At 41.1% G+C, this 25,369-nt stretch overlaps 1 protein-coding gene across 5 annotated transcripts in view; it reads left to right on the top strand.

Annotated features, from left to right (window-relative positions):
* OTUD7B (OTU deubiquitinase 7B) overlaps nt 1-25,369 on the top strand; it is a 73,348-nt gene that overhangs the window by 17,278 nt on the left and 30,701 nt on the right. For 3 of the 5 annotated variants that reach the window (XM_033924614.1, XM_033924612.1, XM_033924610.1), the window contains exons 2-3: nt 8,680-8,830; nt 24,528-24,698. In XM_033924614.1, coding sequence (XP_033780505.1) covers nt 8,746-8,830; nt 24,528-24,698 — 256 coding nt within the window. In that variant the 5' untranslated portion in view covers nt 8,680-8,745. The remainder of the gene's footprint in view (nt 1-8,679; nt 8,831-24,527; nt 24,699-25,369) is intronic. The other 2 variants (XM_033924611.1, XM_033924613.1) reach the window with 2 other exon arrangements.

A 25,369-nucleotide genomic window follows, 5' to 3' on the forward strand; every position in this document is an offset into this window, starting at 1 on the left:
ACTTATATAACATCTTGATGATAAATAAAGTACAATTCAGAAGCTTTTTGTTTGTACTTGGATTTCATAAATTTTGTGTGTTTCCCTTTTCTGTTCTTTATTGTAAATTTGCTGATTCTTTCTAGTAATGATATGTTATCCCTGTAATGTCTCCATGCTGTGATTTTGGATAGAAGCAATAGGAACAGACAGCTCAATTCAGTTTTGGCTAAGGTGTGGCTGTTGCAGACAGGAGCCAAAATCCATTTTTAGGCTTGGCAGAACAAGGAAGGATTAGTTTATTTCTGCGGGGATGCATGTTTGCACAGATGAAATAATAATAATAATAATAAAAAAAGAAGCAGCTTCAGTGAATGGAAAGGTTATTTTTTAAGATTTACATTTCAGTTCATTAACTGTGGAGCAAAAATTAAGGTTCCTGCCTGTATCAGGTGCACAAAGCTCCAGACACCATGGTAAAAAATACTGTGGTGGGAGTGATTATTTCTTTTCTTTACTAGCGATGCTCAGCCCAATAGCATGAAAATTATATTCATGCTAATCGTGCAGAGAATCGCCGTTAAAGAGGGAGAGGAACTGTGCTTGGCACTTGCTCAGAAGAGCAGTCACTAGGAACAGCTCCTCCCTCCTGTAAGGCTAGCTGCTCTCCCTGCCCCACTGAGCTGCAGGATTCCTTGAAGTTGCTTCAGGGCTTCCCCTGTTAGCTCAGCTGGTATGGCCTGAGCAGGCAGGGGAAGCCCTAAAAGCTGCCAGCAGCTTCGGAGAGTCCTGCAGCTCAGTGGGGCAGAGAGAGCAGCTTTTTATTTAAGAATCTTTTTATTGCAATCAAGGAAAAATACAACATCCAACCAACACAATAAATTCTGTAACAAGAATCCATACCCATCCCGTCCCCAAACCCCCCACTTGTACAGGATCACTCTGCCCGTCGACCCCACTCCCCCCTCCCATCCCACAAAGATATAATAGGCAACCCAAGTAAACATTCCAGAAAACACAAATCACTGCTTCATGACATTTTATACAGAGCTCTGTGTCTGTACACCCCATATGATAAACCTGGCTCTGAGGGACATAAGCGCTCAACATAGTATGTAAAGACATTCTTGCAGTTCTGCACTTCCCACCACCCCTGGTACACCCTTAAGTGCCCTCATTAGTACAGGTAGTGTTAATTTTCAATTGAGATCATCTGCCAATGCTGAATTACCCCAGAGAAATTCCCAGGAGGTTGTAACTGAAGTAAGCCCTTATGAAAATAGGAAACCAATATTCCGGTTTTCGTGGATGCCTCTAGAAATTCCTCAAAATGACCCCAAATTCCCAGGAGAGAGAACCTACCGAGAGGGACCCCACATAATGCTGAATTTGTTGATAAGCATAGTGCACCCCCAAAACTGGAATCCCTCTAGCAAGCAAATATTCAGAGTAAGGTTGCCCCCTCTGACAAAATATGACATAATTGGAAAATACCCCTACTCCGCCACCGACTAAATATAGAAGGCGTTAGCCCAGGTGGAAAAGTAGCATTACCCAACAATGGCATGAACATCGGATCCTGCCCCCAATAGGAAAGAACCTGATTTCACACTACCCAAAGGGGACGGAACAACACACTATCTCGGGCGGGCTAAGAGACATCTTTAAGTTGGGCATGCAAAAGGTACAGCAAGTGGAAAGGGTAAAAATAGTCTTTCTCAAAAGTTACATCAATAAAGAGATCCGTGTCCAACACCCAGTTGTGGATATGGCATAATATATAAGCTTGATTATAGAGCCTGAGATCCGGTATAAGTGAAATTTATAATAAGCCGAGGCTTTAAGAGCCCCTTGATGTAAAAGCTCATTTAACTCCCATTGGGCCACCAGCAATTGCTCCTTAAGGTGCAACATCCCCAAAGCTCCAAACTGCTGCCACAAACGACCTATTTTCCAAGTCCTCTATCTTCGCCTTAAGCTCAGGAGTGTGCTCCTGAGTAATCCACTGTACTGCATCCTCCGCGTTACTGATGCGTGGTTGAGCTTCTCGTACATCTGATGCCAAAGAGGTGAAACGCTGATCTAAATTATCCAGCTTATCCAATATACGTTGCAGCTGATCTAAATTATCCAGCTTATCCAATATACGTTGCAGCTTATCTCTGGTAACCTCCAAAGCTGCCTGGATCTCCGTCATCACTTCAGCCACCCAGACAGAGTTTGGAGACAGCGAGGAAGGCGAGCCTGTCTGATCTGACATCTTGGACTCAGCAGGCCCAGAATTTCCCTCTTTTCTTGTTATTTTAGTGGTCATAACGTACAAGGGGCATTCAATAATAGAAAGTATGAAAGAAAGTAGCATGCGTGTTGAAACAAGTCTGTTCATGTTGTGATATGTTTCAAGGTTACTCATGAACTGTTGCGGCTCATTGCAATTCTAATATTCCAAGAGACAAGATGTCTGAAGAGTCCTTGTGCAAATCAAGTAAGGAACTGCTAGATTTGGAGCACCGTTCAGTGATACCATTTCTCACAATAGAAGGGAAAAAGCCAAAGAAGATCCATGAACGCATGACCACAATTTATGGTGAGTCTGCCCCATCATCCTACAAAGTACAATTTTGGAGCAAGCAGTTTAAGTGGGGTAGAGAGTCCATTGAAGATGACTCACACTGGACGGCCTGTGGAAGCAACTTCCACAGAAATGTGCAAGAAATAATTTAATTTTGTCAGACATATTAAAGTTTTTCCTGAATAGCTAAAGAAATGTGCATCTTGGCAGGTACAGTTTGAAAAATAATTCATGAAAATTTGGGCATGTCCAAGGTTAGTGCAAGATGGGTTCCAAGAATGTTAAGACCATGTCAGAAGGCCACAAGGAAAACTTGGAGATGCTTCGTGAAGACCAAGAGAATTTTTATCATTGTTTGGTGACTGGAGATGACTTGGGTCTATCACAGAGATCCTGAGTCCAAAATGGAGTCAGTACAGTGGAAGCACAAATCATTCCCCACCTTCCAAAAAAGTTCAAGACAGGAAAATCTGCAGGCAAAGTCATGGCAACTGTCTTCTTGAATGATGAAGGACTTTTGCTTCTGGAGTATGCCACACAAGACAACCATAAGCAGGGAGAGTTACGCCAACACAATGATCATTATGTGGGAATCGAGGAGAAAAGATGAGGAAAACTCACAGCAAGCATGCTGCTACTTCATGACAATGTGCCAGTTCACTGCACGCCACGACAATCGCAGGCTGCCATCTAAGAATGTGGTTTCAGGAGCTGAACCATCCACCCTACAGTCCTGACCTGGCTCCCTCAGATTATTTCCCGTTCCAAGTTTTAAATAAATCTCTCTATGGACAGTAGTTTTCAAGTGATGAGAAGTTGAGGAAGTTGTGACATCCTGGTTTGAAGGTCAGACAGAAGAGTTCTTTTCATCCAGATGTGCCCAGACTTCTGAAGGGAGTGTGTTATGTCTGCATCCTCCAGTAAGTCAGCCGTTGCCAACGTAGAACTTCAACTTTGAACCTCTCAAGGAGGCATCGCTCATGAATCTTATGGTCAAGACAGTTTTCCTGATCGCTATAGGATGTGGTTCTTCTGATTAATCTTTACTTATTTTCCTTTCCTTGCCTCCGCCTACTCATATCACAGTATTTTCTTGTGAGGCAACACATGTTTGTTTCCTTAGAGGCCAACTCTCCCTCCTTCCATTTACTAAAGCTAGGGGGTCCCACATGTGAGAATATGCTGCTTGCTTGTCTAAGGATAAAGCACAGTTACTTAATGTAACAGGTGTTAACCAGGGGCAGCAGACAGATTTTCTCACAACCCACCCACCTCCCCTAGTTGGCTTCTTCACTTGGGTTTAGAATGGACAACCTTGTGAGCCATTGTTGAGCGCAAGGGTAGTCTCAAAGCTTTGCTAAAAGCTTAAAGTGACAGTATACTTTACCACTCTCTGTACCGGGCTCTGTGGATGATATTACCCACATGTGAGAATATCTGCCTGCTGTCCCTGGATAACACATGTTATGGTAACACCTGTTGGGCACGATGAATGCTTTATCAACAGTGGTTTGTAACAGTATTGTTGTAATTTCTCCTGAAATATAACTTTCCTTTATTGCTTCTTTTCTGATTTTATTTAATTTTAATTTTTTTTTAACTATATATAAACCGCACAGATGCTTTGCCAGTGCGGTATATCAATTGTTAAATAAACTTTGGAAACTTTATTTTTGGAATACAGTAACTGTCCCATGAGAGTAAAAAAAAAATGAGCAAGTTTTTAGCAGTAAATGCTTTCTAACGCAAGCCTTGAAGTGTATTGGTGTTAAACCAGTTTTGAAACTACCTCACTTGCTATATTCAGAGCTTACAGTGTGAATGTTTTCCATTTGTGTCATTGGTTGAACTGCCTTAGGTGCTGAGGAGAGACAGTTCTGGTATGTACTCATGATTGCAGCTTTTCATTTCAAATTTTTGTGTTATATAAAATACTCGTTTGTCAGGTTTCTACACTTCAAGTACTGAAACTTGAGCTGAAGTGATGAGGTTCATATCAGTTTAAAACATTTGAAAAGTGCTAGAAATTCATTTTTAACTTTTATACTTGTTTTTGAGCTTTTGTAGTTCTGCCACTTGAATTTATATCAGGCTGAAACCTTGCAAACAGGGATATTTCTTTTTTGGAAAGATGTGATCTGTATAAGACAAAAAGGTATGGCAAAACATGTCTTCCAGTTGTAGAAGGTTCAAGCAGATTTTAATCCCCCAGGTAAGATGTGATATGGCCAAACCAGTTCTGTCTGTGTGGAACTATCTTCAAGTACTAGGCTCCATGGTAGCCACTATAGATATAGTCTCTGTGGTCCCCATAAAAGGACTCCCTTCAAATGACTCTCCCATTGGCTCTGGAATCCCAACGTAGTATGAGTTGGTGGCTCCATCCACACTCATTATTATGGTGCATGCCCCTCAGAATAACTTTGTGGGTGATTCTCACAATGGATGTTTGGTTGAGGAGGCCATTGCAAAAGATGTCCAGGGATGGTGGTTGGTCTCACAGAGAAAATGGTCAATCAACAGATTGAAGCTAGTGGTCAATCAACAGATTGAAGCTTCAGGCCATTCGATTGGCATTACAGAAGCTGGAGAAGAGTCTGAAAGGACAGGCAGTCCAAGTCAGACAATGCTACAGCAGTGGTGTATATCATTCACCAAGGAGGCACCAGGAGAGCACAGCTGAGCCAGGAAGGCCATTTATTCCAGTGGGAGAGCTTCACCCACAGGCGATCTTCACGGTGAATGTAGTGGGAGTAGACAATGTTCAGGCCGATTGCCTCCTCAGGCAGATCTGAGACCTGGGAGAATGGATGGTATCTGCAGCAGCATTCTAGTCCATCATTTTTCGTTGGGGGTCAGCCAACTTTTGATCTGATGGCTATGGCAAGGAACAAAAATGTGGACTGGTTCTTCAGAAGAAGGTCTGAACACCATAATCCAGGTGTGGCCAAAGAACGTGCTCTTGTATGTGTTTCCTCCATGGCCCATTATAAGGCAAATACTTCACAGAATAACAAGCCACCCAAGGAGAGTAGTAGCACCGGATTGGCCACACAGGCCGTGGTACATGGACCTAGTGTATCTTCAGAGGGACAAGGTTCTCAGACTGCAGGTACAACCCGATCTTTTATCTCAGGGCCCAGTAGTCATAGAAGATCCAAATCGCTTTGGACTTTCGGCATGGCTTTTCAGCGTACAGTGTTAGAGCGCAATCAGGGTCAAGCCAATCAGGGCCTTAGGCTCCTCCCTCAGTATCCTGGATACAGAGGGAGATGCCTAAGGCCTGATTGACTCAGATGCTTAAGGCCCCACCCCTTGGTACCTCTCGACCTTGATTTCAGCAGATCCTAATCTCTCTCATGCTGCACAAGCCATTATAGTTGCTTCCAGAAAACTTTCTACTCAGCAATGTTATCAACAGAAGTGGATGCGTTTAAATATGTGGTGTGCTCTCCACCAACAAGATGCTCCATCTTCGTCTCTATCCTCAGTATTGGATTATCTTCTCCATCTTTCCAGTTCTGGACTTCAAACTACTTTGGTCAGAATTCATCTCAGTGCTATTAGTGCTTTCCACGCTCCTGTCAACCAAAATTCTCTGGCTTCTCATCCTCGTCTGTCCAGTGAGTGAACTACAAGCATTGGTGTCGGACCCACCTTTCACTGTATTCCATCATAATAAGGTGGTTCTCCACACCCACTCCAAATTTCTCCCAAAAGTGGTCACGGAATTTCATGTCAATCAATCCATTGTGCTACTAGTATTCTTCCCAAAGCCTCATGCTCATCCTGGAGAATCAGCTCTTCACACCTTGGACTTTAAACATGCCTTGGCTTACTACATACAATGAACTAAGCAACACAGGTCTTCACCTCAACTGTTCATCACCGTTGTTCCTAACAGATTGGGCAAGCCTGTAACCAAATAAACTATTTCCCATGGCTAGCAGCCTGTATTTCTTTCTGCTGTGCTTAGGCTGGGCTGTAGCTCGAGGGTCGTGTTACAGTACACAAAGTCCGAGCTACGGCAGATTCAATAGTTTATTTTATGTTCCACTGCCATTGATGAAATGTGCATATCTGCTACTTGGTCCTCAATTCACACGTTCACATCTCACTATTGTCTAGAATCCTATTCCAGATGAGATGGTCGTTTTGCCAAGCAGTATTACAGAATTTATTTTCTTCTTAATAGCCAACTCTCCCTCCATCCCATTATGTTCAGCTATGGAGTCCCACATGTGAGAATATGCTTACTGTAAAAGGTGTTATCTGGGGACAGCAGGCAGATAGTCTCACATCCCTCCCACCTCCCCTAGTTGGCTTCTTAGCTTGCTTACGGAACTGAGGAACCGTGAGCCTACATTGGGCGGGAAGGCACTCGCGCATGCGCGGTGTGGGTTGTCATAAAGTCGCCCAAATATGAGAATATCTGCCTGCTGTCCTCGGATAACACCTGTTACGGTAAGTAACTGTGCTTTTCTGGATAAAGCTTTCAGAAATACTAAACAATAAATAACCTTTTGAAATGTATTTTTTGCTAGAAAATAGTTTACATTTTGGAAGCTGATAAGATGACTTTGCCAAGGTGAATGGAAGCTAAATTATTTTGCTGTTGATATACAGTAAGAATTAACAAAAGAAAAGTCAAGGTTTAAGACAATTTGGTAAACAATTTATCGATTTGGAGACTCTAGGTTAAAAACCTCTGGAATTTTAGGCTGGCTTGCCCTGTAAAATGGATTTTTAGAGCAGAATTCACAATCTCTTCATTATACATTATGATGGACAGACTTCCCAATTTAGAAAAATACGAGTTTTAAGAAAGAAGAATAAATTATCTGGCACTGGATACTTCTCTGTTTGCACAGTAAAAAGGGGGGAGGTAGTTATCAAGTTGCATTACAGCCATAATGCACGTTATTTGCCCCTTAATGCATGTTTTAAAGGGTTAATATAAGTTTTGATTCCATAATGCAGGCTTTTTAAGATTAATGTGGGATAGATAGTAATGTGATGCAAAGCATGCATATGCATCAAAAACATCTCATTTCTATGTAAATTCCATAAGTCAGCTTGTGAGAACACAGAAATCATGTTTATAGTTGAAAAAGTTAAAATCACTACTGCTTTTCCCATGGGGTTATCATCTTGGGAGTTTTGGACTGCACTGTCACAGCCTGATGTTCTTTGGCTACATTTTGAAGGGCAGGCCAAAATGAAAATACTCCCCTCCCAAAGACACCCTGATGGCTCTCCTCTTCAAGACCCCTCTAGCAGACGTTGCCCCACCTGGAAGTTCCCTCTGAAGACTCCTTCCTCCCCCAGATGCCCCTTGATGTTTCCCTGGGGGTCTAGTGGGGTCCAGGCAGGAGCGACCCTCACTTGCCCATGCTGGGGCTGAGTTCATAATGGTACCAGCAACCCTTAGTGGTAGTCTCAAAGTACTATCAATAGGGAGTTAAGTTTCTGTTTAAGGGTTTTTACCCTTTATAGGAAACCTGACCTCTAGAGTCTAGACTACCACTAGGAGTTACTGGCATCATTTTTGTACCCAGTGCTGGTAAAGGCAAGAACGACTGGAGATAACTTCTACGCAGACCACACAGGAACATCAAGACCTTTTTAAAATTTATTTATATACCACTTATGTCCTAAGTGGCTTACATTCAGGTACTTTATCATATTTCCCTATTTGTCCCAGAGGGCTCCAACTCTTATCTAGTGTACCTTGGGCAATGAGGGGATTAAGTGACTTTGGAAGAAGCTTCTGAGTGGGGAGGAGTCTCTTTCTTGTGGGGGGAGGGGAACTTTGAGAGGAGGTTTTTGATTGGGGGGCAGCTTATTTTCACTGTGATCAGCCCCTTTAAATAGGACCTGGGAACATCAGGCCATGACTTTGTAGCTCATTGCTCCCAGCATGGCAGAATAACACCATCACAAGCAGCATTATTCATATACCATGGGACTCAGTAACCTGAGGTACTGAGCTCCTTCCAGTTGATAACTTCCATGGTAAATTAAGGTGTGGTAAAATCTGACTTTTACCGCACCTTGATAACTACCCCTCCCAAAGTCTGCATTGTCGGGCTAATTATTTTATACTGTGTACATTGTTTCAATCTTAGATTGAAGACTAAGCTTTGATCTATGTTCCACCTGTTTCCAAGTACCTGAAAGGAGTTCATTATCACATGACCTGGGACATGGATGCTGTCCTGTCAGATTTTGTTCGCTCAACTGGGGCAGAGCCAGGACTGGCCAGAGACCTACTTGAAGGTAAGAAGTGATGAGAGACAATGATTATTGCCCAGCATGCTCCAGTATTTTTGTGAATGACCTAGAGAAAAGTTATGGGGACAAAGACATCCTTTGAGAAAAAATTGACCATTTTAGTGTTAGAAGCACAAATTTTATATTGTAGATGACTTATTTTCTTTTTTCAGTGCACAGTCTGAAATCTTGCACTGGGTCATTTTTACATATTATAATGGAATACGCCGTATATGTATTAGTCACCGGAGGATAGATATTCAGTAGACTCTCTGTTAACCAGAACTCTCAAGCAACCAGAAAACAAATCTTTAAATAAAAATGAAAATAAAATCATTTTCTGATGTAAATTTAAGTGTAAACTTGGTAAGCCACACCTGAGTATACCCATGCTTTGCCTACCACATGTCCAGTAGTTTGTCTGGAACAGTTTATGATATGGCATAGTATGGGGTATAGTATTAGTTAGGCCTATCTTTAATAGTAACCTCTCAAGCAACAAGAAACTACATTTATCCTGCATCTACCAATCCCCATGGGTGTCGGTTAACTGAGAGCCTACTGTAATATATACATTCTGTAACATGTTTTTAAACTCTCTTATCTTCAAACAATCGCCATGTAAGTTTTCCTGTAGTGATCTTTGGAGTGCTTTTTAACTTATGTAAAAAGAATCTGTCTCTCTGTATTTATTTTTCTTGTTTTGTAATTCTTAAACTAATACATACCTTTGCTTCTCTTTTGTGTAGCATTCTGTAGCATATTAGGATTTTTATTTTGGGTGCCTTCCTACTTCAAGTTTCAAGTTTAATTTTATTTTGATATACCGCCTGTCTACCAGTCTATGCAGTGTACATACAGCTCTCCCTCGCTATTCGCGGTTTTCCTATTTGTGAATTCGATTATTTGTGATTTTTTTGCTTCTAAGTTTCTTCTAATTTTCATCTATTTGCAGGTTGCCTGAACCTCCCCGGACCTTATCTGGTAGTCTAGCAGTGACCCGGGGCAGGAGCGATCTTCCTATGCTCCTGCCCCATGCAGAGCCGTCATCAAAATGGCTGCCCTGAGTTCCCAATGTAGTCTTGAGACTACAGCAGGAACTCACCGCTAGACCACCAAGTAAGGTTTGGGGACGCAGGAGGGAGGCGGGGGTGGGTCAGAGCCGGCCCCAAAACTTATTCGCGATTTTTCCCTATTCACAGGCCGGCTCTAACCCCCACGAATACGGAGGGAAAAGTGTATAAATTTTTAAAAGAGCAAAAACAAAATTATCAGGGGCCAGACAAATACAAACGATGGACATAGACAAGAGGGTGGGAGGAGATACTAGTTACAGTTGTTGTCCTATCAAAAAAACAAAGACAGGGAGAGACACAGTAGGAGGAGGAGAATGGGCTGAGTCTTGAAATTGTGATGGATGGAATCAGTAGTGATAGCATTTTTGTTTAAAGATGCTTTAAGATTAAATTTGAATTTTGCCAGTCTGTCTTCTTTTCTAAGGTAATGAGAAAGGGCGTTCCATAAACTAGGAGCCATAACTGAAAAGAGAGTTTTCCTAGTGGTGTCATAAAATATATGATGAATCGAGGGGACTGAAAGAAGATTTTGTTGGGTTGAACAAAGTGATCTTGAGGGGGAATATGGCATTAGCAGTCAGTCGATTAACGTTGGTGTATGTTCAGATTTTGCTTTGAAAGTGAGAAGGATTTTGTATGTTATCCAATGAGTGACGGGAAGCCAATGGGCTTCTTGAAATAGTGTCGTGACATGATCATACAAAACCCCTATCTTCAATAGGTCAATACCAATTAAAATGGACACTACCATAAAACTTGAGCTAATACTAGATGAAAAACTTTCTTACCATCAACAATTAGTAGTCTTGTCCTTTAAGAATTCATCTTTTAATTGCAGGAATTGTTCAAAGTTAAACTATCCTTCAGTTAAAGAAGTGAAATATAAGAAAATGTTTACTTCTACTTTCCAGTATCAATCGGTTGTTATATGGAATAGCATTCCATTGGAAGTGAGATGGATTATGAATTATCTCAAATTTAGAAAGATAGTCAAGGTGATATTTTTCATAGAATATCTAAACTGATTTGACTTTGATAAGTTTAAGGTTGAAATATACAAATGATTTTTATGTAATTCCTGAATGCTTCTTGTTATCCATTATATTAAATTTGTAATCTACATAGAGCTGAGAGGTTTAATGGTGGAATTTAAGTACTGTATTGCAGTGTTTCTCAACTCAGTCCTGGAGAACCCCCTTGTCAGGTCAGGTTTTCAGGATATCCACAATGAATATGCATGAAAGAAATTTGCATATAATGGAGACAGTGTATGCAAATCAAGTTTATGCATATTCATTATAAATATCCTGAAAACCCGACTGTCAGGGGGGTTCTCCATTGTATTGTATATTTAGTTTTACTTAATAATTTATAACCCACTCTATCCTTAGTTTTACTTTTAATAGTCTAGAACTTATATAATTAAAAATAAAAACCCAGCAGACTTAAGCACAACAAACAACGGTGACTAAACTCGACGGTTGTCCTGTGCCAATTAAGTCAGCTTGCTTTCTCAAATAAAAGTGCCTTCATTTATTTCAAAATTAAGCACCAAAAGCTTTCTGAAATAAGAGTGCTTTGTTTCCTAAATTGAAGCACATTAGTACAGGTACATAAGTTCAGTGGAAATGTGTCCTGCATTATAGAAAATAGATGAATGGTACATTTCTAATCTGACTTGATGGAAGATGGTATATTTTAGCCAAAGTGTTTGAGGTAATACTGCAAAAGGAATAATTCAGGCATATGAAATCTAGGCACCAGGGTGACCTTGAGCCTGGAATTTGTCGATCTCTCATACAGTAATTGTTTGTTTTTTACAAAGCAGTTCATTCTAAGCAACAAAATCAAAGCCTTGAAAGTTGTATTATTGTTGTTGTTGGAAACTTGATATACTTAAATAATACATGTAGTGCCACACTGGTCAAAGCTGATAAATTTATCCACCTGTTTCATCCTGTGACTTCATTTGACAACTCAGAATCTGAGTTTCAGAGGCAAGGAGATGAAGTTTAGTCAGCTAACTGGTTTGTCAGTCCTAAGTGATAGCTGTTGATAAGGATGCAGGAATATCGGACCTAAACCTTGTTGTTCAACACCCATCCGGTTCTAATGAGCTCCAAAGTTTCAAAAGGCAGCTAAAGGCCTGAATTTTTTTCCTTCCCCTCTTTTTCAAAAATATTATTCCGCTCTCCTATTTATTCTTTGATTCCTCCTTCCCACCCTTGAGCCCTTCAAAGTCTTCCCAAGCTGAGGTAGTAAGAGTAGTCCATTTTACCTGTTGCTGATTTATCAAATGTAGCATTGTTCTGGTAGCATTTGCCAACCAAGTAAGGTTTGAGCCATCCTGGTTCAACTCAAGCAAACTTTTGGAGACTTGAGGGAGGGGGAGCTCGGCGCAAGAGGCCGTTAGCTATGAAGAAGGATACCTATCATGTGCTTTAGAGCTTCTAAAGAGGACTTAACCAATTACTGTGATTTTCTTCTAATTCTGAAATTGTTATGAAAAAATTCTGCGTTACCGGTAGCTTTAGACTTCTGCATAATGGGCTAATGAGTATGAGTGCCCTAATTCTAAGTTAGCTTTTCACTTCTGAGTAATGGTTATTAAAATTTATAAGATTTTTTCATGACAATTTTAGAATTATGATTCCTTAACAAGATTGACTCTAATTTATGGACGATTATTGCTATACTCGAGCACCATATTTTTTGCATATATTCAAGCTGCTGATTAGATTTTAAATAATGTAGTTAACTTCGATCCTTGTTTGTGGAGGCTTTGTATGTTGTATTCTGAATTCTGTGAATAGGAGAATTTTGTATGGAAATTAAATTATACAATGTGACTATTGTTTTCCTTTTCAGATCTCCTTATGAATATCATTAATGCCCTGTCTCCACTAAAATGTCAAATGTTTTGCTTTAGTTTGTTCAAAGAGCATTTGCATTCATGGTGAAATTGCTTACAAAATCTGATAAGTGTTCTTGAAAGGAAACTGCAACCTCAAAGTAATGCCTGACCTGTGTAAAGTAAATATATGTTTTTTGTAAACAAAAAATAAAAATAATATATATATATATATTCTTACCAGGACACATAGGAAAGACTCACAGTGGAGCAGAAAATTATTTATTATTCTCTCTTGCAAGACAGGGTGTCCACAGACAAAGTAGGCACACAGAGCTGACTGTGGTTCTAGAAAGATGGTGTTCTCCCTGGAACAGCGAATAGTGATTGTGGAAGGCTATGTGCGAAGCGGGGACCACTTTCACCATCTGTTGTAACTTGTGGGTTTAGTGAATAAAAACAATCAAATTGCTGGTTCATCGCCGGAGGCGGGCTACTTTTCCGTGACCTACCCTGTTATTTATCCTTACATTTCTGGTCCCTGCTGCCTACATACCCTTTGGTTAAGGCACTGGCAAGTTAAAACCTATCAAATATCACCACCTGGATTTCCATTTTCCACGCCTCTTGTTTATTTCTCTCATTACTCTTATTTCTCCCAATCCCCACCCCATTTACCTATACCCCATATATGGTTATTCACATACCCCATCCTTCTATCACGTGCCCATTCCTTCAGCTACATTCTGATGTCCTTCAGTTTGTTATTTTAACAAAGCCCATATTCTGTATTGCTATGACAGTATGTTTTGCAATTACAAAAACTATCCCAAGAATGCATCATTTCCCTCCCTTCTCCCTTCCTCAGCAGTTTCTGCATACCTCTGCAGTTTGCAATAATTAATACTGGATTATTCAATTAGTATTACCATACGTTTTTTCATACTTCTCACACTTTTAAAATCTTGTAAATTGTTCTTCAATTTCCTTAACCTGTACAACTAGCCATATTAGCAAAAGTCACAAATTACCTTGCATACTAAAATATCTGACTAATCTATATTGAAGCCATAGACTGCATAAGCCAATGCTTATCAATCTTTTATGCAGTGACTGGGACCTACTTGATCACAGCCAAATAAAATTGTGTGACCCCCCTGGAGGTGCAGAGTATTGAAGAGTCCATCCAGGTCACATCTCCAGACACGGATTTTGTGATCCCATTTGGGATCCTGACCCAGTTTGGGAATCTCTGGCATAAATTAGTCTAACCTCTCTCTTTTCTTTCCCCCCCCCCCCCCCATTTGTTTTAATCATCTTGGCTAGGGCAAGAGGAGAAAAAGTACAAGGAGCTTAGTACAGTTATGTTTCACCTGATCTGTACAAGCATCTAGGATATATTTTTAGTAGAATAATTGTTCCCAAAGCTTTCACACTTTTTTCCAGATTTGCATTTCTGTTGCACAGGGTATACAAGTCCTGACAATGGGTTAACTTTCCCCAATTGCGAGCTGTTGCAGAAGGAATTTTCTTCAGCTTTGCTTCCTTCCTCGATGGATTGTACTGCCTCTCTTCAGTTGTTTTTTTTTTTTCCTATCTGCAAGTGAGCTGAAAGGTGTCTTTCTGATCTTCTCTGAGACGTTTTTCTTGTGTTCGGGTTTTCTATCCGTCTTTTGAGGCTTGAGATGCTGAAGAATTTCCCAGTAGCCCTGGAAGAGGACACAGTTTGCTGCTGGCAGGGCAACCCATAAAGGAACCTGTCTAGCCAGCCTGCACTAGCAATTAGGAGCTCGGGGATCATTCCCCTGGGAGCAAGGCTCACCCATGATTTATCAGACACTTGAGTGCAGGCTGTTTAGCCCTGTGGTGATCCAGGAAGACTTTAATGGGTGCCAGCTGCTGCCCCCTCCCTATTTCTGCATATGGATCTGTGGTCTCAGTCCAGTTTCAGCCTGACTGGCAGCCAGAAGATTTCAGTGTCCTGGGCAAGGATATACTTGTTTGAGGCAATGGACTTCAACACTATCCAGCTGCAGTGAGAGCTGAAGCAGGCTATAGCATAGTAGTACAGGCTGTTATCTTATTGCTGACCTACAAGTGTGTTCATTCTGCTGCCCCTCAGTATCTCTCCTCGCTTCTCTCTCCTTATACACCTCCCAGAGAACTCCGTTCCTCAGTTAGATCTCCTCCACTGCCAATTCCAGACTTTATTCCTTTCATCTAGCTGCCCCCTATGCCTGGAATAAATTACCTGAGCTTGTTTAAAAGCAGACTGAAAACCCACCTTTTTGATATAGCTTTCAATCCTTAACCAGACTCCTCTGCCCTCCAACCCAGCCCACTGATTAACCGTTCCCCTTAACTGTACCTATGACATCCTGTTTGTTTTGCCTTTTTAGATTGTAAGCTCTTTTAAGCAGGGACCATTTTCTTATACTTTGTGACTGTGCAGTGCTGCGTGCATCTGATAGCGCTATAGAAATAATTAATAGTAGTAGCTATATCCTATGGGAAAATCAGGAGGGGGAGGGGTTCTCCAGACTGCAGTTTTGGTGGTTTCTGGGACTATATACAAGGTTTCCCACCTCCAAAAACCCCTTCCCTGAATTTTTGATCTTTGCTGTGGTTTTCCTAGGCCACATTGGCCATCTTGGATTTTCTGATTTCGATTTAAAAAGCCTCTATCTGCCTCAAAACACCTCAATTTTGCTTAAAATTGATTATAATGGACTCCTCAGACCTTTCTACCCCTGAATCATACCAAGTTTGTGTTGGATGGTTGGCTGAGGAGTGTGCATGTGTCATGTGCTGTGGTGCACAAGAAAGGGGGTGCTGGGGCATTGGGCTTAGCCCCCTCTGGTACCTCTAGGGCTGGGGAATCACAGGGGGCTCGTTTGTCAGGGAGGAAATCCCTTCTGGAGTCCTTGGAGACTGAGATGGTGAAACGCAGATGTGTAGATACCAGGGAGCGCAAGAGACAAGGTGAGTCCTTGAAGGGGTCCTCTGAGCTGCCTACTCAGGGCTTTACCCATGATTTTGTCGGCATCATGTGCGATACTTACTTAAATTGTCAGGGTCCATCTGCACCCAGTGAAGGTGTGCCTGTGGTTGCACAAGTGGATCTGGCCTCCCATAGCACGCCTTCCCCAGAGGTCAGGAACCAGATGACTAGTCAGGGAAGGACTGTGGAGATTCGGGGTCTGAAGCAGAGGCCGCTTGTCAAGAGGTGTTAGTGGTCCTTGAATAAGGGGAGGACAAACAGTATGCCATCTCTTGAAGCCTACAGCATTGCAGGAAATTTATTATGGATTCCCTGCAGGAATTAAATCTGGATGCCCCGCAGACTTCAGCTACACAGGGCTCTGCTATAGAGAGTGGCACGCGGACAAATTTTTCCCCATCCTCGAGGGAACTCATTTTCCTGTCCCGTCCCCGCAAGCTCATTTCCTGTCCCTGCCCTTGCCCCATTCCTGCAAGCTCCATCCTCATCTGCACAAGCCTCAAACACTTTAAAATCAAAAGTGTTCGAGGCTTGTGTGGGTAGCCCTTTCAGGACCAAGGGACATATTTGTCCCATAACTTTAAAATCCTATAAATTTTGATTGGGAGTCTACAGTTCTAAATTTGATATGTACGGATTCCATATGATACTGCCTTTATGTAAACAAACTGGTTCCGACATTCATTCATTAGCGTCGTTGCCAGATTGACCAGAAGATTCACTTGCCACACTGTCCATAAGCCAGAAGTGTGATTTTTTTAAATAAAAATAATGATATTTCACAAAAAAAATCAATTTTTTGGCATCTGCAAGCCCTTTTTACCATAAAAATATCGTCAAAACCACAAAAATTGGCCTACGATCCTTATGGTCCTGAAAGGGTTAAGGCAGAGCTTACAGGAATGGGGCAGGGACGGGATAGGGAAATTGAGTTCCTACGAGGACAAATTTGTTCCTATATCATTCTCTACACTGTTATGAATGACTCTGTACAGCGCTGTGTATGTCTGGTAGCGCTATAGAAATAATAATAGTAGAATAGTAGTAGTAGACTGCATTTTTTCCCCTTGCATCCTGACATTACCTTGCTAGTTACAGAGCATTGGGAGACCCTAGAGGGCTCCTTAAAGGTTGCTGGGGCAGTGTCTAAACCAGTGTTTCTCAACCTTTTCAAGCCAAGTACCCCCTAAGCCTAACAAATACCAACCGAGTACCCCTGCCCCAGACCCACCCAAACTCTGCCCCTGACTCCACCCCCATAATAATAGTATAAATTGTAATGCAATGTCTTCCATCCATTTTTCATATACACAATATAATCTTATTAATACATAATGGTAACCACAAAATAAAAAAACCCCCACAAAGAACATTGTATGCAGAGAAAATGTTAATTATCACTTATATTCAGGGGTTTTTCAAAGAAGTCAAGGCAGATGACTTTAAAATATGCAATGTCACTTCAGTAACAACTATAGAAAAATAGACAAATATAGTTCAAAATATAGACAGCAGATATAAATTCTCAAAACTGACACATTTCGATCACTAAATTGAAAATAAAACCATTTTCCTTCCTTTGTTGTCTGGTGATTTCATGAGTCTCTGATTGCACTTCCTTCTGGACTGTGCATCCAATATTTCTTTCTTTTCTTTCTGCCTCCTGCATGCTTCCTCTTCTCCAGACCTCAATCTATTCCCCAACCATTCTCTCTGTCTCGCCATGAGTCCAGATCATGTGCAGCATTTTTCACCACTGCCCACCAGCCCCATGCCTCTTTCTATCACCCCTTCCATCTTTCCCTCTGGTCCCTCTCCACCACCATATCCAACATTTCTATCTCTCATCCTTGCTCTTTCCAGTGCATATCTACCTCACTCCTTTCTCTCTCTGCCCAATTTCCCTTTCTCCATGTGCACCATCTCTTTCCCTCTCATTCACACACTCATGCCCAACAATTCTCCATTTCTATTCCCTCCCCACCTATGTCCCAAGTTAGTGTCCCCTTTCTCTCCATTCTGTGTCCAATCTTCATGACCCCCTTTCTTTCTGTTGAGCTCGTGCCCCCTCCCTGCCTTTGTCCCACCCCCTTCCTCCTTCCCTCCTCTGAAGCTGACCCGCTGAAGCTGCCGCCGATTCCTCTCTGCCACCCGACACGCTCCATTCATACACACACACACGCCGCTGCCACCTGACATGCACCATCTATCCCCTGCCGCAACTCTGGGCAAGGAAGGGCCAGGCATGTGCACCGATTGCACATGGCCGGCCCACAAGCCTTCTCTCCCAACGTCAATTCTGATGTCAGAGAAAACGTTCCGGGCCAGCCAAGCAGTAATTGGCTGGCCTGGAATCTTCTCTCTGACGTCAGAATTGATGTTGGGGGGATGGCTTGTGGGCTGGCCGAGTGCATTTGCTGCATGTGCCTGGCCTGTCCGTGCCGAGTTGCAGGGGATAGATGGATGAAGCGTGTCGATTGCGGCGGTGGGCGGGGAGGGGATGGAGTATGTCGGGTGGCAGGGGAATCAGCGGCAGTGGCTTCAGCGGGGGTAGGGAGAGATCCCGGGCGGCAGTCAGCCTGCGTACCCCCAACAGGCAGTCTGCGTATCCCCTAGGGTACTCATACCGTGGGTTGAGAAACAATAATCTAAACCAGTGGTTCCCAAACCCTGTCCTGGGGGACCCCCAGCCAGTCGGGTTTTCAAGATGAATATGCATGAGAGAAATTTGCATATAATGGAAGTGGCAGGTATGCAAATCTCTCTCATGCATATTCATTAGGGATATCTTGAAAACCCGACTGGCTGGGGGTCCCCCAGGACAGGGTTTGGAAACTACTGATCTAAACTATCCCATGACTCCCAAATTTCAGCAGATGTTTATTCAGCCTAAAGTGGTTTTGTTAATAGCACAGGTTACCAAGTGTACTTCCCTGACTAGTGAAGGATGTCATTTTAAAAAATGCGCAGGATTGCAGGATTGTCCTCAAAAGATAATTTGAGGCTTTAGCCTTTGGAATCAAGGAAGAGAAAGGGATTGGGACTTGTATTCTGCCTTTTTGTAGTTATGCAACTACATTCATGTACTTAAAGCATGGCTCTATTAAATCTGTAAGCCCAATTGTTCCATTTGGTGGAGATCCATCTGCTGGCAAACTCTGCAGCTCATGTAGCAGGGGTGGAGAATGTACAAGCTAACTATCTCAGTCAGGGGAGTAGTCGTTGCCAGCGTTGGGGTCGACTGACTGTCAATCTGATGGTTTTGGCAGTGAACAAGAAAGCAAACTGTTTCTTCAGTCAAAGATCCAAGTCCAGAAGTGCCGGACTGTTCGCCTTAGTACAACTGTGTCCAGAGAAAGCTGCTTGTATGTGTTTTCCTTGTGGCCTATGATAGGCCAGGTTACGCACAGAATAGCTCTCCACCTGGGATTGGTAATTCTGGTAACTTCAGACTGGCCACGTCTATCTTGGTACATGGATCTGGTGCACCTGCAGAGAGACAGAGGTCTCAAATTATCTGTCATAGGACTTTGATAACATAAATAATTTAGTTGATTTCTTTGGACAATGGACTCTGACGGTAAAAATATTTTTGATATTCAAGCTCCTCTTCAAAGAAAAAAATTGGAAACCAACTTAACAGTGTTAAATGGTTTTCTGATGAATTGTTAAATCTAAAATACATTTGGAAAAAAACTGGAAAAAAAATTGAAAAGGCACCCAAGAGACAACTTAGGCCAGTGGCTCAGACTCTTTGCATGGCCACATTTGGATTTGTAGGTACTTGGAGGGCCTCAGAAAAAAATAGTTAATATCTTATTGAAGAAACGACAATTTTGCATGAGGTAAAAACGCTTTATAGTTTGGCTAAGTCTTCATAATAATATTGTCATTTATAGTTATAGAGGCATATGATCAATAAACTGTTTTATTTTACTTTTGTGATTATGATAAACATACTGAGGGCCTCAAAATAGTACTTGGCGGGCCACGTATGTTTCCTATTGTAGTGGTTATCAAATGCTTTGGTGCAAACTGAAGAGAGGCAGTACAGCCCACTGAGGAAGGAGGCTGAGCTGAAAAAAAATATATATAATTCCTTCTGCAACAGCTCATGGTTGGGGAAAGTTAGCCCATTAGGACTCATATACCTTGGCAACTGGCATAGACAAGTTCCTCAATGAAGAATCCCATAAATTATTTGCCAGACAGACTCGGGAAAGTCACTGCTTATCTCTGGCAGTAAGCAGCAAGGAATGGATCTCTTCTGTGGGATCTATTCGATACATTCTCCTAGTGACCTGATTTAGCCACTGTCAGGATGCTGATCTCACAAACCTAAAATCCAGTATGGTATGTTCATATTATATAAGGATATCAGAATTGATAAAATGTGTTTGAGAAGGGAAACAGAATAAAAAAAAATATTGTATCCCTAGAGAATGCCAAAATGCATATCGAGGTAAGAACCTAATCTTCCCTTAATATTCTCTCATGTTTTTCAGTTTCTTTGACGATAGGCATTTTGGCATTCTCTAGGGATACTATATTTTTTTCTATTCTGTCTGGCTAATAATTTATGGGCTTCTTCATTGAGGAATTTGTCTATGCCAGTTGCCTTGACCACACACTCTTGCAAATAAATTCCACAGCGTGATTATGAGTGAAAATATATTTCCACTAATTGTTTTAAGTCTGGTACCTGCTAGTTTCTTCAGTATGTCTCTCATCTGTTTTACGCCAGTCAAGAGAATGCTAAAGACACATTTCTTTAGGATGGCAATTGAGTGGAACAGGTTAGTGGAGGAATAATCAGTAGGAATCTCCAAGAATATAGTGTTAAGTTTCTTTATGAGTTAGGCTGTGTATATTCACCTGCTATTATGAATATTTGTCTCTTTGGGTTGTGTGTAGTAGATCTCCTGTCTAATAACTGGAGTTCTTTTTCTTTTAATTGGATGGCTCTCTTTGTTTTAAATTGTAAACCGCTCCAATCCGAGAATGGACTAAATCTTTCCTATACTTTACTAAGTTCTTTTCTTTTTCCAATCAATATTGTTTTTAATGTAAAACCGCTGAGAATTGTCATAAGCTTTGGCAGAATATCAAAACATATATCAAGCTCTTAAATAAACATAAGACATTTTATAGATCTCTATCATAGGGCCCATCCCAGACATTTCTCTTAAGATGAAAAGTCCTAACCTATTCCTTAGGAGCAGAATTTTATTTAAGATTTCTTTGTAAATGTTTTATTTCCTTTCAGGGTAAAAGGTATATATTTTTTTGAACTTGCTCAATTGCGATTCTTTTTAGAAGGTAAAAGAATTTTGATTGCAACCCAGAACGAACCACATTAGAATTGTGTCCACACATTAGAATAATTGGATGATATCTGCTCTATTTCTTCTTATTGATTTATGTATTTCCATTTCCTATTGCTTTTTCTTTTTTTTTTTCTTGCCTCCCTTTATGAGTGGAGCTAGTAATATATTTCTTTCTTCTTCTTTTTTTTTGGGGGGGGGTAATTTTGGTCAACGGAATTTGACAATATTTGTATATTTCAGTATTTTGTTACACAATGTGTGCTTTGGATTATTGAAAAGATTAAAAAAAAAATCACTGAAATAGGAATAGGGGTTTTGGAGTTGGGGGACTTGAACTCTAACCCCAGAAACCCTCAAAAATGAAGATTTTGGACCCTTCCCCGATTTTCCCATAGGAAATAATGGGTTTGCATTTGCAGTTCTGTGAAAGCACCTGCCTGTCAGCTTACCTTGCAGCTGGAAGAGATCGAAAAGACTTTCTGCCTCAGAAAATTCAAATAACTACTCTAAACCAGGAAATTTTTGGGCTTCCAGTCAGGCTGACCCTCCGTCTGAGATCGCCTCCCCTACAGAACCTTGAAGTTTAGTTGGGGGGGGGAGGGCAGGGGGTTCCCTGATAACCCAAGGGTTCTTATTTAGGACAGGGAGCTCCAAGATACCCTGAGGGTTCTTACTCAGGGTGTCCACAGCTTGTGCTCAAACTTCTGAAAAATTCAGAAGGTGAGCTGGCTCTTAGGGATATGGACCCCGAGTCCTGAAGTAGCTTACAGTAGGTTGGCTCCACAGGTCTATCCAAAGGTGTGCCATGCGAGCTGCAGCCTTTCCCAAGCAGAGAATCCCCAAATATGGGTCTTAGGGCACCAAAGCCTCAGAAAAAATGAACTTATAACTAAAAATAAGAAGAACTAAGCAGAGTAGATAAGAAACAGTTCACTTGCAGAAGAAAAAACTGCAGGGGTCACTCCACTGGCAATGTGGGAGGTGCTGAAAGTTGTCAGTAACACATTTTGCAAAACCTGGTTCGCAGGAATGGATTGATAACTTTATGTATGGACTTCTGAGTAGATGTAACAAAAAATCTACTATTGCCCATTGGATTAAGCAGGTCATAGGAGCAGTCTACTATTTCATTTGGAAAGAAGTTTTAGAGCAGTGGTTCTTATCTTAGGGTCCCTGGATAAGTTTCAGAGGATCCGTGAGGGACAGATAAAAATTAACATTTATATTCACTATGCAGCCCGGTACTGTTGATTTTTCTCACAGATAAGAGAATAGATGTAGCAGTAATGGTAGTACACTGTAGTAGTAGTAGATCTGTTTTACTTTTTATAAGAAGATTGTATTTCATAATTATAATGAGTGGCCATTACTTTTTGCATAAAAAAGGAGTGTGGTTTTTAGATTGTTCATTTTAAAGTTTAATAATTCTTTGTGTATGTCATATGTATGAGACAATCAAATCTCAATAAATAAAGTATATTATATCCATTGCATACAAAGTTGTGTTTGTGAATATTTCTGGGGAAGGGGGTCCATAGCTTTCATCAGATTCTTAAAGGGGTCCGTGGCTTAAAAAAGATTAAGAATCACTGTTGTAGAGTATTTTATAATTCAAGCAAATTGGCAGGAATTCAAGTGATTGGCCCTGAAGATACCTGCCTAGCGGTCGCTTGGTCCTGACTGCATTCTTTTGTGAAACAAAAAATCGATGCTAAGAGGAGGAGATGCCTTTGACAAAGCTGTGTTGTAAGGTGCCTTGTTTTCCCCCATCTAGTGGGATAAAGCTTTGGGACATTCTTTCAGTCTAGACTGGTCTAGACTTATTTAAAAAAAGAGAAATGTTACCCTTTGATAAATTTCCTTCTTTTTAGTTGTGCTGGACCAGTCTAGGATCAACCCTGATATCCTTTAGCTTTGGGCTGCCTGGTCTGTGCTCATACATAGTTTTCTTTTATTGTTCTGGGGTCTGCCAAGGGTTGATAATGGTTTCTACAGGTATATAGGTTCCTTTAGTTCAGGGATCTCAAAATCCCTCCTTGAGGGCTGCAATCCAGTCGGGTTTTCAGGATTTCCCCAATGAATATGCATTGAAAGCAGTGCATGCACATAGATCTCATGCATATTCATTGGGGAAATCCTGAAAACCCGACTGGATTGCGGCCCTCGAGGAGGGACTTTGAGATCCCTGCTTTAGTTAGTTATTAGCTTTGGCATAAGCATACTGAAATATTCCTGGCTGCCCCACCTGCTATGCTGATAATCTCATCGGACTCTTATCTGTTGATAGAAGGATATAACTTGTCAGACTGGACTGATCTAGCAGGACTCAAGGAAAGAAAATTATATAAATTTTTCATCATATGTCATGTTTGCATTGCTTTATTAATCTGCTTGATTTTTTTTCCTTTTGTTTTAAGTAAGTCAGAGTCTCCCCCAATAAATTGTTTTTGTCTCCCCCCCTCCATGGAATAACTCTCTTGGTCTGTTCTGAGAATGTTTTATCCAAGTTTTTTCTTCAGCAATCCAATATAATAACTTTCATAATTATCCCCATTGCCAGATTTCCTCCACTGCCTTTCCAGTTTCCTAAGCCCCCATCTAAGACTAGTTTTAATACTCTCTCTCCATAACCACGATCCATGATTCTCTATCAAGCTTTCAAGTACGACTACATCTAGAGCAGACTTCAGTGTTACATACCAAGTCTCCATATCATCATGTATTGTTCTGTCATCATCTGCTTGCAGTAACGCCACATAAAATATCTAAATTCTTATCTGATAACATATGTTAGATCACATCTATCTTATTTCTATTCGACCTAGCATTTACATATCCACATGTACATGCAACTGATTGTATATCATTCATCCCAAGTTTTCTAACTTGTTTCAAACAATTAGTCACACCTGGCTTATCTCTCTTACAGGTACTAATAGAGGATAAAACACTATATCTCCCGTTACTCATCACCACCTCAATCCCCATTGGTGTTCCTATAACTCTCCCCATATCCACCCAAACATTTTAACAATAGCAGAAAAAAAAAAAAAGTCAGAGAAAAAATCCACAGTGGATTCCTTCTGTAGATGGCTCGCGGCCTTTGGGAGATAACTCACTTGTCTAGAATGCTCACTTATCTATTGGAAAAAATATCAAGGTAAGGACATAATCTCTTTGTATAAGTCTGCTTCTTTATAGGGCTTGTATTTGATAATCTGGTGTCAGTGTGTTCTATAACATTTCACCAGTAAAATATTATGGAGCTCTTGAAGTACACTTAATAAAGTGGATGCTTGGTCCAGCTAACTTTTGTTTAGAGAAATTAAAATGACTAAAAACATAGTATGGCTATTTGGAAAAGGATAGTGTGTACTTTTAAAACTGCAGCTGATTTAACATTTTTAAAATTCTCCTTAATGGTGTAATTTGTGCAATATGTCTCTAGGCAAGAACTGGGATCTAACTGCAGCACTAAGTGATTTTGAACAACTCAGACAAGTGAATGCTGGGAAACTGTCCCATTCATTGAATGAAGGGCGAAACTTCAAGCTCCCTGAAAAAGAGGCAGTGCGAGTCATGCGACCGGTATTGCAGCGGCAGGATGATATTGTACAAGGTAAGACAGCGCAGATTTTAAATTTTCAAACAGTTTGGTTCATTTGTTGTGATAATCTTCCCATACTGTGTTTGTGTATATTTTGTGAGTATTTACATTTTAAAAATATATTAAAGCACTTTTTACCTTTTGGAACTGCCAGATCCTGTGGTAGCTACAGAGATTAATGTATCCGAGGATAAGCAGGCAGTATATTTTCATGTGCATGATGTCATCCATGGAGCCTGTACAGATAGTCAAATGGTGTACTGTCACTTTAAAGTCTTCTGAAGACAGGCCATACTGCGCATGCGCCAGTGCCTTTCCGCTAGACCTCTGCTCGCAGGACCATTAGTTCTCAGGTTTCCACAGTGCTGAGAAGCTGTTCTTTGGAGTTTTCTCCAAGCGCATAAAACTTTTTCACATTTTTGTGCCTTCCCATTTTCTTTTCTTATTTTTCTTCAGTTCTAGTGAAAATTTTTTAATTTTTGACTGACTCTTATTTGGGCCCCTTCAGCCTGTTGTCAGGCCGGGAGCATCGAGCCTTTTATGGGTTGTGATCTACTCGAGCTTCCCAGACCATAGAGTCCTTTGATCTTGTGTCGGCAGTCTTTCCCTTGGTGTCCAAACCTCCATCCCGTTTCAAACGTTGCACTCTGTGCCGATGGAACATTTTAGCTACAGACCTGCAT

Source organism: Geotrypetes seraphini, chromosome 16 (genome assembly GCF_902459505.1).
Source record: "Geotrypetes seraphini chromosome 16, aGeoSer1.1, whole genome shotgun sequence".
In the NCBI taxonomy this organism is placed as follows: domain Eukaryota; kingdom Metazoa; phylum Chordata; class Amphibia; order Gymnophiona; family Dermophiidae; genus Geotrypetes; species Geotrypetes seraphini.